At 41.7% G+C, this 16,454-nt stretch overlaps 1 protein-coding gene across 8 annotated transcripts in view; it reads right to left on the bottom strand.

The window, feature by feature from the left end:
* Window positions 1–16,454, bottom strand: part of PLEKHA1 (pleckstrin homology domain containing A1) — a 57,576-nt gene that overhangs the window by 14,006 nt on the left and 27,116 nt on the right. For all 8 annotated transcript variants that reach the window (XM_023241035.2, XM_023241036.2, XM_023241034.2 and 5 more), the window contains 3 exons: window positions 11,764–11,861; window positions 5,682–5,807; window positions 1,723–1,866 (listed from right to left, as the gene is read on the bottom strand). In XM_023241035.2, the coding sequence (XP_023096803.1) occupies window positions 1,723–1,866; window positions 5,682–5,807; window positions 11,764–11,861 (368 nt within the window). The remainder of the gene's footprint in view (window positions 1–1,722; window positions 1,867–5,681; window positions 5,808–11,763; window positions 11,862–16,454) is intronic.

Raw genomic sequence — 16,454 nt, 5'->3', positions numbered from 1 at the left:
TATGAACCCATAATCAGAAATGTCAAGCCCTAAAAAACCTCATTACCCTCCCTTAGTGAGGAAATACATGAAACATCATCTCTTCCACTGCTCAGGCCTTAAACTCCTAATTCAACTTTGGTGGCCAGTCTTCAGTTTGTTGTATCATACAATTTCAGAATATGGTTTCATTATTTTTAATGCTCTAAAAGTTAGGAAAGAAAAAAAAAAAAAAAGCACTTCCCCATCCCCCAACCCCACAAAGTAAATGTCATCAAGAGTTCAAGAGCAAGCACAGGAAATGTTATTAAACCACATTAAGTTCTGTAAAATCTGTAAAATGCAAGAATCTTTCTGCAGGTACTTTGTGCTTAGTAGTAAAGCAACAAATATTTAATAAAATGAACCCACTTTGTACAAATATTTGTTTTGTCACTGAAATACAGTTTTTGTGAAAGCACTTCAGTATCTCCAAGGGTTGCTATTTTAGACTTGGGAATGAAACAGAAGGGAAGAAAGGCCTCCCTCCCTAAAAGCCCTCATTAGCACAAGTGAGCCACAGCCTGAGGAACTTCTGAGGTTCCTTGCAGACCTGCTACAAGGGGTGAGTCTCGCCCCCCCCCCCCTTCACTTCCCTCCACTTCAAGGTCAGGAGCTTAGAGATAAAAGAACTTGTCCACAGCTGACCTACGCTAATTAGCGTTGCCAGAAAGGGACGTGAAGTCAAACAGAACTGCCGGCAGAGTTTTAAGTATTTCCTTACTCACAGAAACTTTTTTACTTTTATTTTCAAACTTCAAAGTTTATCTTCTCACAAAATGCTAACGATTTGGTCCACGTAAAGAATGACAAATTTTAGAAAGGTACTCTGGGGGCGCCTGGGTGGCTCAGTCAGTTGAGCGTCTGACTTGGACTCAGGTCGTGATCTCACCGTTCCTGAGTTCGAGCCCCGCGTCGGGCTCTGTGCTCACAGCTCAGAGCCTGGAGCTTGCTTGGGATCCTGTGTCTCCCCCTCTCTCTGCCCCTCCCCCACTCACACTCTGTTTCTCTCTTTCTCAAAAAAAAAAAAAAAGAAAAGAAAAGAAAAAAGAAAGGTACTCTGGAACCTTGGAAACACTGGTAAATGTACTTGCCCTTCCTACAATTTCCCACTGTGGGTCTGGCTGGATGAGAAATACCCAGCTAACCCTTAACAGCTCTTAGGAAGGACCAGGTGCTGCTAAGATACTCTCTTAATTTGCATCTTTCAAAGTATCTCCAAATGGTAGGTTTTATAATCTAATTTTCCTTAAAAAGGAACAGAGAGCCTGAGAGGGTAAATGAGAAGCCCAAGGTCACAGAGAATTCGACTGAGGTCAGCCCAACACCAAATGGAGTAAGCAGGCCTTCCATACCCCACTCCCTTGCCCCCTCTTTTCCTGATATCTCCCTGCTAGACTTCTCTTTCTCTGACCCACTCCCAAGGGAGAGAAAAATCAATAGGAAAGCCTTCTGGAATAAATTTAAAGTGTTAGGAAACTTCATCTAAAATTGAAGGTCAGTGGTAATCAGCACTAACTTACCCAGCCACCCACAGACCAAGAAAATAACACAGAATCACCCCTATTCTACCTCCTGACTCCTCAGCACCTTCATGGCTCCCTTTGGGTCTCTCGAAAAACAAAGCAAATGATTCGTGTGCTGAGAGTTTGCTAACAGAGACTCATTTTTTCATTATTACACATACTCTCGTAAGGTACTCACCACTGCTCCCTGCTTCACACAATACCCAGCTTTGATGACTGCGCTGTCTGGAGGTGGCTTAGGAGCAAAGTAGGGAAGATGGCTCTGTGACCGTTTCAAATTATTTCTGTCGATACTTTCACCACATTCGTTCACTTCTTCTTTCTGAAATGAAACAAATAAATTCTTTCCTTGCTTGTTTAGCTTCAAAGCACAGTTGTATTTCATGTTGTAATTCCAACAGAAAACCTTAAATTCTAACCTTAGTTCAGTTAGGAACACAGATTTTGAAGTGAAGTTTTCTAAATAATTTGAGATACTTAATCATAAAGTCACATCACTGATAAAACCACACATTTCTATTTCTCTTGTGGGGGGTGGGTAGAGGGTGGAGGGGATTAACTTCTTATTTTGAAGTCATTATAATAATATACAGGAAGCTGTAAAAAAAAAAAAAATACAGGAAATCCTTCCTATGTACCCTTCAACCGGTTCCCCCAACAGGGAAACTGTGTAACTATGGTAACTAGAGTACATTTCAAAACTGACGCTGGCACATCCTACAAGCCTTATTCAGATGTCATCAGTTTTACACACAAGCCTTGTTCAGATGTCATCAGTTTTACACACATTCGTATGTCTTCGTGTATGGATCATTCTGTGCATTTCTGTCACACGCAGCTTTGTGTAAAACCACCTCCACAACCACATACAGCATCATTATGAGGCTCGGTTGGGCGACCCCTTTAGAATCGCTGTGCCCAATCCCTTGGCAACCCTAACCTGGTTCTCCGTCTTTATTATTTTGGCCTTTAGACAATGTAATGGAAATGGATCCTACAGTAGGTGACCTTTGGAGATCAGTTTTTTTTCACTCGGCATAATTCCCTGCAGGCTCACGCAGGCTGCTCCCCTATCACTAGCCTGTCCCTGAGTAGCGCTCATGGTCTGGACGTACCATCGGCTGTTTAACTCTTCACCTGTTAAAGGGCATTGCTGAGTCGTTCCCAGTTGGGGGCCATTGGGAATAAACCTGCCACGAACATTCCCATACAGACCGGTGTAAACGTTAAGTCTCCATCTCTCTAGGAGCAAAGCCCAGGAGTGCACGTGCCGGGCTGGAGAGTAATCACAAGTGCACTTTAACAAAACACTTCCGTACCGGTCTTCAGAGGGGCCGTACTGTTTTGCATTCCCACCAGCAACGTACGAGCGAGGCAGTTTCTCCTCGGCCTTGCCAACAAGTGTGTTATTAATTATCGGAGTCATTCTGATAGGTGTGCGGGGGATACTCACTGCGGTCTTGGCCTTTCTTACGAATATCGGCGAGCAGCCCTTCTAGTGCTCCTTTGCCACGTGTGTATCTTTCATCTTTTGGTGAAATCTCTGTTCGTGAATTCTGCCCCTTTTCTAATTGGATTATTTTTTAACTGCTGAGTTCTGATAGTTCTTTCTTTTTTTTTTTTTAATGTTTATGTATTTTTGAGAGAAAGAGAGCATGAGTAGGGGAGGGGCAGAGAGAGAGGGAGACACAGAATCTGAAGTAGGCCTCAGGCTCTGAGCTGTCCACACAGAGCCCGATGCAGGGCTTGAACTCCCAGACCGTGAGATCGAGACCTGAGCCAAAGTCAGATGCTTAACCAGCTGAGCCACCCAGGCGCCCCAATTCTTTCTCTGTATGTTCTGGATACAAGTCTTTGTTGGATACGTGGTTTGCAGATACCTCCTCCCCGTGTGCGGCTTTCCCTTTCATCCTCTTAACAGGGTTTTTCACAGAGCAAACATTTACAATTTCGATGAGGATCAATGTATCCTTTTATGGACTGTGCTTTTTTTAAATTTTTTTAACGTTTATTTATTATTGAGAGACAGAGAGACACAGAGTGTGAGCAGGGGAGGGGTAGAGAGAGGGGGAGACACAGAATCTGAAGTGGGCTCCAGGCTCCGAGCTGTCAGCACAGAGCCTGACGCGGGGCTCGAACTCACAAACTGTGAGATCATGACCTGAGCCGAAGTCGGTAGCTTAACCAACTGAGCCACCCAGGCGCCCCATTATGGGCTGTGCTTTTGATGGCAAGTCTAAAAATTCTTTTGCTCCAGACGGTTTTCTCCTTGCTCTTAGAATCTAAAAATTCTGCAGGGTTTTGTTCTTTGTTTTTTCACACGCCAAGTCCAGGCTTTTTAAAAAAGATCTAACTATACTCATGTTTTCATGCTCCCCAAAGCACTGGCTTACATGCAACATGTTATAATCTAGAATCCCACTAATCAACCAAATGTGTATTTTTTTTCAAGAACTCCTAATTTTCAAGAGAAAAACGAACACTCGAGTCTTGAGGAATTTTCAACCTGTTATACATTTAGACAGGTCAACAGCACTAATTATGTACTTAAACTTTGTAATCCCAGCACTTAACTGCCACTAACCCAATACTGAATAAATTAATCAACCAAATGAGATTTGTCATTTTCTTGACAAATATATAGCAATTAAATGCTTTTATAATGAGTAAATACTTCTTTAAAAAGCTACATTACAAAATGATACAGTAAAAAAGAAATTCTTTGGGATCTTTTTAATACGGCAGCTGCTATGCAATCTTACAACCTACTGAATAATCTACACTAAAACTAAAACACAACAAAATCTTAATTCTGTACAAAATGAAAGCAGCCAGAAGGGCACCTGGGTGGCTCAGTAGGTTAAGTGTCCCACTATAATGCAGAGCCTGTTGGGACTCTCTCTCTCTCCTTCTCTCTCTCTGCCACAACTCCGTTCACATGTGCTCTGTCTCCATCTCTCAAAATAAATAAACTTAAAAAAAAAATCCCAAAAGTTGAGAGTTCACAGAGCTTCTGGGTTGCTGAACATGTGGAGGTGCTGAGAGAGTCCCAGAAGCTTCATGCCCTTCCCATCTCTTCCATCAGGGTGTTCGTCTGCATTCTTCATCATATCCTTTTATGATAAACAGGTAAACAGTAAATAAACTGCTTCTGTTCTGTGAACAGCTCTAGCAAATTAATCAAATCTGGGGACAAGGTCAAGGAAACCTTCAATTTACAGCCCATCGGTCAGAAGCAGAGGTAACAACCTGGACTTTCCACCGACATCTGAAAGGATTGGGGTGGGAGCAGTCTTGGAGGACGGAGCCCTTAACCTGTGGGATCCAGGCTGACTGTCAGAATTGAGTTAAACTGCAGGACACCCAGCCAGTGTCACAGAACTGCTTGGTGTGGGGGATCCCCACACCTCTGATGTCAGCAGCATTGTGAGTATGGCAGTCATGTGAGAGGAAGAGTGGGTTTTTCCTACTCATATTGTTCACAAAAGGAAAAGGAACTCTGTCCAACAACAGACCATTTGTAAACTATGCTAAATTCAAGTCAAAATCACTACCCAGTCATTTAAATTGATGTAGAATAACTTTTAGTGACTTGGAAAATGTTTGAGATGTGAGTGAAAAAAGTTATTTACAGAGGGTCTCCATTTCTTGGGACAAACGTATACAGAAGAAAGGCTCAGAGAGGGGCGCCTGGGTGGCTCAGTTGGTTAAGCATCTGACTTCAGCTCAGGTCACGATCTCACAGTTTGTGGGTTTGAGCCCCATGTCGGGCTCTGTGCTGACAGCTCAGAGCCTGGAGCCTGCTTCGGATTCTGTGTCTCCCTCTCTCTCTGCCCCTCCCCTGCTGGTGCACGCGCGCGCTCTCTCTCTCTCTCTCTCTCTCTCTCTTTCAAAAATAAACACATTACAAAATTAAAAAAAAAGAAGAAAGGCTCAGAGAAAACATGAAAAGTGTGAAGTGTGGTCTGTGGTTGCCAAATATTTTAATAAACACATACTTTTGAAATAAACAGATACGAAGCATTTTTAATTAACTGATTACTATATTTATTCAGTAAAGATGTTCTATTTTATAACAACATAAAAATTACTACGCAGTAGGTAAACCACCACACAACAGAATAACTGATGTATTACCTGAGTTGGGGTAATGATGGGCACGCCCCCAACAATGTCAGTTCTGTAAGACACTTGCTTCTTGCCACATTCACTCTGGCGACTTAGGTTATCAGAATGAGGCTGTGAGTCTGACTGCTTTGGTACCTAAAATAATATGTAAATGAATCATTTTGCAACCAGCATTTTATAGGGGACCCTCTTTCATCACAGAATATCCAACTAATTGTCCATTTATATATAACTGACATTTATAAAAATTATGTATAATAGGTATGTGCCCTTTAAGTTCTCACACTGTTCTGTTACAGTAATACTTTATAATACAGCCATCATTTCCTGAGTGTTTACTTGGGCAGGTACTATTTCATACATTTTTCTACTTCATCCTCTGATGAACCCTATGCTTAGGGCCTGTACCTCCGTGGTAGCAGTGAGAAAACGGAGGCTCAGAGGTGTGAAGAAACATAGGTTTAGGTCCTGATTGTACTACGTTCTACCGAAGTCTGTGTAACTCTCCCCCTACACTCAACCACTATTCTATGTCCCCCATTAGAGCACCTGACACCAGAGCACAGCTCCATGCCGTTCTCGCTCCCCATCCTCTGCCGCTGCCCATGATTCTGGTAGCACCCGAGGACAAAGACCGTGGCAAATTCATCATTACTGGTGCCAGGACAGAGTCTACTACTGAAAACACGGTGTTCACTAAATGTTGAGAGACGGACTCAGTGGATGAATCCAAAATCATCAGGAAAAAAAGATTAAGATACTCAACACAAATTAAAAATTAAAATGTTCAAAATAACTTAAAGCTTATTGGAAATTTTGAGAAGGTATTCCAACACTGGTATCAACGATAAATCACTCACAAATGTCACTGAGGTGGAATCAGAGAATCGAAGGGATCACAAACGTTTAACATACATTTTAGCTTTTCTGATCCGGCCCACTCAGGAAACAAGGTGCGATATTTCTGCCAACAGACTGCTGCATGTAGTCTGCCTTTGGATTGCAGATTTCTTCTGACCGTAGATAAAAAATGTAATAAAATATGCTCGGCACTGATGTAATGTTGAGCATGACAGTTAATCTCTCTCCAATGATTTTAAAGGGCATGTGAGGATCCTGCAGTGTTTCAGAAACATTGTGACAAGTACTTCTAACCAGCACCATAGTGGTGGTGTAAAAACATTTAAAATCAAGTAACTTGCTTGCCTCACAGTTAATCCATGTTAACGGGGAACTGGCACGGCTCCAGGGGACACCATTCACGTTGCAGTCAAAGACCCAAACCATTTATTAATAGGATTCCGAAGCAGTGTGGTTTCTCAAGCTTTAACACTCATGAAGCATCAGCCAGGAACATTATTAAAAGCTTCAGATTCCCAGGTTGCACCTCCCAGAAATTCTGACTTGCTCGAGCCACAGTGTTGTGCACAAGGCCACACGGTCAGCAGAAACACCAGTGGTTTTTGAGGTAGTTGCTGCAGAAACCACCCTGAGAAACACTGCTGCCACCCACCAGGTCTCTCTCCCACCAGGTCTGGGGAAAAGCAGGTAGACAGTGGTGTCTTCAGACAAGGCTTTATGAAATACCAGGCAAATGCAGTCTATGTGTGTCTACGCCGGGCTGTAGTAGATCCCAATCCACATAATTTACGAATATATATAAGTTGTCTCTCAGGTGACTTTCTGCGACTCCTCTCCACCTTTCCCTCCCTCTCTCCCCTGGAGATGCTTCCCCGCAAGGCTTTTTCTCCAGGCTTTCAGGCCCTCTCACCCATATTTACACTACAATGCAGGCAAACAGGAAAGGAAGGCAAATGAATCCTGCTAAGGAATGCCCCCTGAAATCTTCTAAGAGGCTACACTTTTTGGAGAGCTTTTTAAAGGCAACAGGTACTAGCTAGAATTTTACCTGACAAGATCCACACGAGGACAGGGCGGTGAAAGGACTACGACTGAGGACACTCTACCCAGAAACAGTCGGCCGAGGAAGCCCACGATGTTCTGAATGAACAGCATCATGTATTTGAAATATGACCAAGAAAACGGGGCCAAGTTACCCCATTAAGAACAGAAACACAGCATTGAGAGAATTTTAAGCCAGAGAGAAAATTATCTGTTCATCTGTGTTAGCTGAAATGTACGAAGAGGTGACCCATATGAAGTCAGTCCTTCTTTTAAGAAGTTTACAGTTTAGTCAGTCATACATGGGCATTTCCTAAGAAAAATCTTTTATACCCCCCCAAAAATACAGTGATATTTATACTTTTTCCACTTTTCTTCCAGAAATGATAGTATATTAAAAATCCTTCTCTCTGCTGTTAAGCTCACTGCTTCTAATGTGTCCTTATAATAAAATAAAATACTAAGTGTGGCATAATTCTAATGTTAGAGTTCAATAATTAACTTAGAATTGCACTTTACAATAAAACTTATCTAAATTGTGTGGTGAGAACTGTGCAATGTGTAGAATTTTCAAATCGATATGTTATACACCTGAAACTAATATTAACATTTTATCAATAAAAAAATAATCTAAGCTGTAAACATTCCCCAAGAATAAGAAAAGTACAAGCAAAATACCCATGAATACAGTAATGGTCTTAAAAACTTTGAATGAAAGTCTAAATTCAGCCATTAAAATAAACATACTTTCAGGAACAGAAAAAAAAAATCAGCCAACTATTTAATGAGAATCAGAAAACTGATCGGCGGACAGCAAGTGTCAAAGACACTGAACATGATTGGTTTCCTTGCCCCTGACTTTTCCCTGCTCTCTCTTGCTTTCTACCCTTCTTTATTGGAGCTGTATTCTGTGAGAAATCTGCATGTATCTTTAGGAGGTGTTTGCCTGTGGTCCTAACAGTAGAAAAAGAAAAGGCAGTCAGAGAACGAAGAGATAAACAAAATGGACAAAAACGACAGGGCTTGCAGACGAAAGCCTAAAACGTTCCAACACAAACTCCTGGGTATTAGGAGCCTTTTGAGGGCTCTACCCATGACCTGAAAAACACTAGTGCCAAGTAGAAAGCCTTGTACCTTTGGGCAAATTTACCATTTTGTTAGGACCAAAGTCCTATATTCAGCTTCCTCTACTTGCTCCCAGCTGTCCAAAAAAAAAAGTGGAATTTTGGCCACAATGTCAAAAACACTACTTGTAGATTAAAATCTAGTATTGATTTCTGAATTACAACCTATGGTGGGGAAAAGACACTATTTTAAAAAACAGTGGGTTTCTGTTTAGGAATTACATCCTGGACATTCCTTCATCGATAAGGGACCAGAGGCCACCGTATTTGTACTGTTATTACTTCCTATAAAAAGTTAGTTGAAAGTATACTTTAAAATCAATCTGATTTTCCCAACCCTATTCATGGATACTCCCTTCAGGGTCGGTTCCTCCACTACCAGCTCTCCGTCTTTTCAAATAAGGGGAAACTTTTTTAAACGGCTGCCACCAATAAACATTCACATGGACGTTAGGCAAATTCGAAAAGCCACAGACCATGGTATCAGAGGACAGTCCACTAAGATGACAAGGTGCTATAATTAGGAAGTAGTTAAATAATCACCATTCCCTTACCACTACTCCCTACCACCCCCTATTCTGAAACCATGTGCTTCCAAACCCTAATTATGAATTTCTAAAAATTTTAAGTTTACATAATCACATTGTACTCAGCAGACCACTAAGTTACACAGCTGACCAACTTGTCATTTGGAGCAGTTCCATAGAATTGTAAACCACACATGCACTAAAACATAAACTTCTATTTTGCAGAGAAATCTGCATTACTCATCAGCGATTTCCATAGGAATGTATGACAAATTAGAGATTCCACACCCGAATACATTTACACGTGTAAAATGCACATGATATGAAAACTGGCAAGGCCCTTTAAAGAAAAAAATTAAATAAATCTTACGTAGGCATGGGAAATTCTTTCATTGCTATCCGGTAAGTTAAACGTTTATATAAAATTGATGTTTAGTAAGTGCTATCAGTTCTTCAATTCTACATTCACTTTCATACAGTTACATTCACTTTGTTGACAAGCTAAGGATTTCTAGATTTTTTACGTATTCATATTTTCTAAATGTGAATTACAAAAAATGAATTATAAAAGCATGAATACCAACTTATTTAGCCTAAAAACTATGAATTTCAACGTGTAAAATAAAACCGTAAAACCACAAACGCTGGTATTTAAAAGTCTTTATGCTTTGGAACATCACCCAACCCTAATCAGCTTCTCGTGCATTTGAATAAGTTTAACGGTGTCATCTGTGTAAGATGGTTTCACACCATTAATAAATTAGGTCTAGCAATTCAAGAACCCCCCAAATGGTAAAAAGCCTGAGACTATTCACTCCTTTTTCTCTTAAAGCACTAAGAACCCAGTGCTACTAATTACTGCAAATTGTAAGAAATGAACCAATTTGGTAAAGTTACTAGATACTGTCTTCCTAAAGAAAATTTCACCTAAGAAATATATATACTGAGTTAAAAACTGTTAGTTAAGACCTTTTAAGAACATGTACTTCTGAATCAGTTCAAAAAATTGCTTTCCTGAAACTGCACGTACCTAAAATAACTTCTGCTTCATGTACAGATCAGAGGCACTGCGTGGGTGTTTTCTGTCATGTGGCAACAAGCTGTTCTGGTGCAAGACAAAAAACCCGACTTCACTCCGAGAACAGCTTTAGTTATATTAACTCTTTACTGTGTTGTGATATAAATATGGAATCGTTCATTTTAGATGGAAACTAACAAGTGACAACATATGCTGACTTTCAGAGCATATGTTTTTCGAGAGTAAGTCGTTTAGGGTCAGTAAACAACCGTACTTTAGTAAAACACACTTGAGCTCACACAAACCTCACACAGGAACTCCTTCCAGAGCCTCTCTCTGTGTCTCTCTACAAGTGTGTAAGGAGGAAAAAAAGCAAGGAGAGCTAGAATCAGGGCGCAGAACCTATCTACTTGCCTGTCCTCATCAGTAGTAAACTTTCTCGGAAAAGTGTGGGTTTTGCTTTACAAACGAAAGAGTGGGAAAGGGCTCTTTTTTCAGGACCCTGTGCTCCAGGGTCGAGCTCCAGAGTCAAACAGCCTGGGTTTGGCTCAACGGTTCCACGATTTACCAGCGATGAAACCAGTAAAAGTTACTTAATCCCGAGGATTATCACTTTTCCAGATAATTGAGGTAAACCCCTCAGGATCAGAAAACCAAAAAAAGAAACCCAGGTTGCAAGCAGGAAGCTGTAGCCCGGGGACATCGGAGTTGCAAGGGTAGCCGGCCCGAACTCAAGGAGGAAAAGTGGGTGAGGCAAGTTTAGAGCCTGAAGACAAACTCCCGAGGGGGCCACGTGGGCAGGACCCTCTGGCCGCCACAGCTCTCCAGATCCACTCCCTAACCCCATGCCTCACTTCCATGGCCTCACCTCCGCTTCCTGCTCCTATCTTCAAATTCTACCCTACCCAGCAGTGATCCCAGTCAGGGCCTGGAAGACAGGAAGGCCAACGCCTAGTAGCAGGGGTGGCGGCAGGAAGCCCCTCATCCTACTCGGGAAGAGAAAACATCCTCGATGTGTATTTTCCCCTAGAAACATTCTTGTGCAGTGGGTAAAATGCACACTAGCGTACGCCGTGGTAGGTACATAATGGGCTAAAATGGCATTTACGGGCTGATTTTAAGGGCTGATAATCACCTGGTACAAGAAAATGTATTCCCATTATAAACACCGGCCTTTTAAATAATAAACTTTGAGGATGCAACCTGTTGGTAAACTGGAGACTCAGCAGGCATATTTTCAAAATGTAAAGATGACCTCCAGACGTTAAAAATTAAAAACACAACTGGGGTGCCTGGGTGGCGCAGTCGGTTAAGCGTCCGACTTCAGCCAGGTCACGATCTCGCGGTCCGGGAGTTCGAGCCCCGCGTCAGGCTCTGGGCTGATGGCTCAGAGCCTGGAGCCTGTTTCCGATTCTGTGTCTCCCTCTCTCTCTGCCCCTCCCCCGTTCATGCTCTGTCTCTCTCTGTCCCAAAAAATAAATAAATAAACGTTGAAAAAAAAAACCACAACAAACACTTACTGTAATTTTTATAGCTTTGTTCAACACGTTTACCCATTCTACTAGGTCTTGCTGATCATTAGCTTGTAGGAAGTATTTCCTCATCCCTGCATTCATAACTGTTGAGAGAAAAAGTAAACAGTACATGAAATTTTGCACTTGTTGCATCTAAATTTATGTTTGCACCTGCCTTCTGTAAAACCAGGCTACGTTCAATACTGTGACTCTCAGATTTGACAAAACGTGAGATCATATGAAATAATGCTTTTATCACTCTGTAACATAGGTAACATTCTTACTTTTAATGCCTATGTTTTTCATTAAATGGAAATACCAGAATATATTTAGCTAATCCCCTAATGATGAGCATTTAGGCTGTTTCCAATTTTTGAAATTATATAAAATATCCCAATGAAACATCATATACATAATATCTCTCCATACTTGGGCTACCAGTTCTATAGGATAAATTTGTTGGGTCAGAGGGAATTCACCCTTAAAATTTTTACAGATACTGACAACTTGTCTTCCTATAAGGTCGAACCCATTTACATTCCTATCAACAGTGAAGGCCTGTTTTATCCAGTGCTCAGCACCCGTCCTGGTTATTAGCACCTGTGCTAGATAGGGACCTTGTCTTCAGCCCCGAGACTGTTGACACTGGAGCCGGAGTCTGCAAACAATATTCCCTAGAAACCCTTTGCCAGCTCGAGCCATGTTCTGCTAATGGGAGGTATTGACGGGAGCCTGGGAGAGGCCACGCTCCTACAGGTTCCCACTACTGCTGACCTCCCTCCCCCTGCAGAAGCATACCACTAGCTACTACTGCTCCAGGCTCTGCGGCCACTCCCCACACCAGCCCTGCAGTCTCCTCAGACACCCATCACTAGCTCCATCAGGGCCCCTCTTCCAACCCTCCCAAGTCCCAGCTTCTGGTAACACCACTTCTTCCCCTTTCGTCTCTCCAGCGTGTAGGTGGTAGCTGCTTCATGCAATTTCTAATTTCTGGGTTTCCTCGGCATCCCCTCTGCACTCTTTCAGCCTTCCAATATTTGGGTAAGCAATTCTTCCTAACAAATACCCCAGGTTCAAAATACCTAGTGCAGACTGTTTTCCCGACTGGACCCCGGCAGATACAGCAATCTCTGACCTCCTAAATGGTGAATAATTATATCTTGTTTAAATTTGAATTTATCTGATCATTGAGACAAATTAGTTTCTATGTTCCTTGGCCATCAGAATTTGTTTTGTGAGCTTTATTTTCTTTGTCCATATTTCTCCTGAGTGTCCATTTATGTTGTATTGTCTTCTAAGAGCTTTTATATTAATCATTTGTTTTATTTCAAGTACTTTTCTCAGCCTGTCATTTGCCTCATCAAATTTGTCCATGGTATCTTTTAACAAAGAGAAAAATATCCTGTCAATCTTTTCCTCTTCCTGTAATGACTTGAGCTTTCATAGATGCAGAAAATCTCCCCAACCCAAGATTATAAAAATAAACACCTTTAGGGGTGCCTGGCGGGCTCAGCTGGTTGAGCATCCAACTCTTGATTCTGGCTCGGGTCACGATGTCACAGTTCAAGAGATCCCACTTTGGGCATGGAGCTCGCTTGGGATTCTCTCTCTCTCTCTCTCTCTCTGCCCCTTTCCTGCTTGCTCTCTCTCACTCTCAAAATAAATAAACTTAAAATATATATACATATATATATACATATATACGTATATATATGTGTGTGTGTGTGTATATATATATATATATATATATATATATATACGTATATATGTATGTATGTATGTATGTATCAACCGACATACTACCACTCAGTTGGGTATGACTAAGGAAAGGGGGAAATGAAAACCCTCAAAGGAAAAAGTTATTTCTCAAACGCACAGGACTTGAAATTGGAACTGAGACCAAGACACTGAGGCAGAGCTTCCCTGAATGGAGATGAGGATCTGAGCAAGGAAGTCAGATAGTACCTTGTGAAGTGCTGTCAGACAACTAGTATGGAAACTAAAGAAACTTAAAACACTATAAATCAATTCTCTTATATCTTACTAGAGACTGGAGAAATGATCCACGCCATAAGCATAAGTTAAGATGAGTAGCACAGTAGGACATATATCAACACATGGCTTTTATTTTTAATTTCTAACAATTGGTAAAGACTCTTTTCACAACCTTGTTCCAGCTCGGGCTGAGGTTGGGCCCCCTCCCAATGGCTTCTCCCCTCAGCGCTGTTCTGGGCATCTGCCGAGACCAGCTGAAGAGTCTGAAAATCTAAGCACTTAGTACTACACTACATCTGCTACAAAGTGAGTACTTAATACATCTATCTTTGAATGAATAGCATTTATATAAGGACTTCTTTTAAAAAAGAAAAAAGAGGCAAATATACCTCTAAAACGGGTCTTAGCACACCTTGCAGTCCAAATAAAAACTCATGTACTGTATTATTTCATGGTAGGAAGAGGCATAAGGATACGGTGGGAGCAGGAGGGGGTTGGAATCCGAGCCTGGAATCACTCAGACCTGACCAGCTCATGCACTTAACTAGCAATAACATTCTGCAAAACCCAGGTAATCTGAGCCCCATTTTCTTCCTCAAGGAAATGGATGCAACCCATCCGTTCCTCGAAGAGTTGGAGGTGATCTATGTAAAGGAAGTAGCACAGCACCTGGGAAAGAATAGACAACATCATCTTCATCATCATCTGGAGACTTCCAAGTAAGGAAGCATTGTGGAAAATGTAAAGCAAATTATTGGGAAGTGCATACTAACAATCCATGTTGGTGGGGGCGGGGGGGGGGGGGGACAAAGAAAGAAAAAATATTCGAATGTAAACAAAGTGTACAAAACCTGCCAGTTGCCATGCTTTTGAATCTAGGGTTCCGCAGCGTATGATGACTCCATCCCAGAGGTTGTGTTCTACTATCTTTTCACTTGAGTACTTCTTTACTTCATTTCAAATCTTTACCATCAGAGTGAATGTATCAAACAGATAAAGCCTGAAGCACAAACACTAGCTTGACTGCAAGCAAAAATCATCTGACACCTAAGATCAACTGGTTACAGTTCGGGTATGGGTAGGGACCAAATGGTTGTGAGACACTTTCTCACATTATTTGCCAGTTTTCTCAGTTCCCTCTATTCTTTCTCCATCCTCTCGTTCTCTCAATCAGATGGCAGACTTTCTGAAAGGAACCACTAATTTTCTTATTTCTCTCCTCTCATCGGTCTGTCTTTGTTCTTTCAGATTTTTTGACTTTTTCTTCTGAGTTTTGCATTGTCTTGTGTTCCTTTTCCTGTTTGATAGTGCTCTCTCCTCAAATGTCATGTAATCCCAGGCTGTCTATTCATATTTAAAAGCAAGGCACTAAAAAAACTAACTGGAAGCTCCCTGAAACATATGTAGGGTTACTAACCGCTGGACCTCACTGCATGGCAAAGTCTTCTAGTAGAAATGCCCAGATGTCAGCACCTATGGCTCTCTTCTCTAGAGTATGCAGACCCACCCCACTACACCTGGCTGCCCAGTGCTCTGGAACTGGACACAGGAAAAGAGGTGCATTCCATGCACATATTTTCACTTAGTCCTATTTTCAGTTTCACGCTTCATCTCTCCCCTTCTTCCCGAACACAGAGCCAGATTCTTTCTTTCTTTCTTTCTTTCTTTCTTTCTTTCTTTCTTTCTTTCTTTCTTTCTTTCTTTCTTTCTTTCTTTCTTTCTTTCTTTCCTCCCTCTCCCTCCCTCCCTCCCTCCCTCCCTCTCTCTCTCTCTCTCTCTCTCTTTCTTTCTTTCTTTCTTAAGTTTTTATTTATTTAAGTAATCTCTACACCCATCATGGGGCTGGAGCTCATGAACCTGAGATCAAGAGTCACATGCTCCTCCAAATGAGCCAGCCAGGCGCCCCTCACTGATTCTATTTCTAAAGGTACTACACATGCCATTTCTTGCTGGGATGGTGGAAGGACAGCTGCCCAACTAAGCTGCATGGAAGCAGGGACTGGAGGCTGTCCCTGACACAGACATCCAAATGTAGTCCGTTTTGGGTCCTCCTCTCCGCTGCCTCCCAGACGGTACCCAGGACCTAAGTCTCTCTGGAGTTGGGGTGGGGGCAGGACACTGACAGGCCAGCTCCTCACTGGCGTCTTCTCTACTCTGCTAAGTTATTTTCCATTCCCCCCATCCACTTCCCACCTGTATACACTGTGGGTTACAGACGTCTGCAATGATGGTTTGAGTGTTTCTTGCTCTCACTTGTTTTTGAACAATCGGGAGATGAAATAAAGGTGGAAGAATCCTTATGTTGCCATTCTGAATGGAAGTTGTAGTTCCATTTCAGGAATCTGTGCCGCCCTCTCTGAAGACAAGCATTTTATGAATCTCTTCTCTATGCCCTCTATAGTATGGACTAACAAACTACTGACAGACCAACAAACAACCTTAATCTCTGACTCCAACTACAATCACCCATTCTACATACTCCAATGACTGAATGTTATGTATGTTACTATATACTACTATTCCTTCAAGCTGTAGGTTTGAGGTTTTACATTAAAAAGACTTGTCAAGAGAATATGCATTATACATTCTAAAACAAAGTTCTCTGTTGCCCCCATTAGCTTTTCACTCACAAGGCTCTGAAGCATTTTCCTGTTTATAAATTTGTAATAAGCACATAAATTTTTCTTTTGGTTTCTTAGAGG

Source organism: Felis catus, chromosome D2, assembly GCF_018350175.1.
Source record: "Felis catus isolate Fca126 chromosome D2, F.catus_Fca126_mat1.0, whole genome shotgun sequence".
In the NCBI taxonomy this organism is placed as follows: Eukaryota; Metazoa; Chordata; class Mammalia; order Carnivora; family Felidae; genus Felis; species Felis catus.
This window is presented reverse-complemented; position numbering and strand designations above follow the sequence as displayed.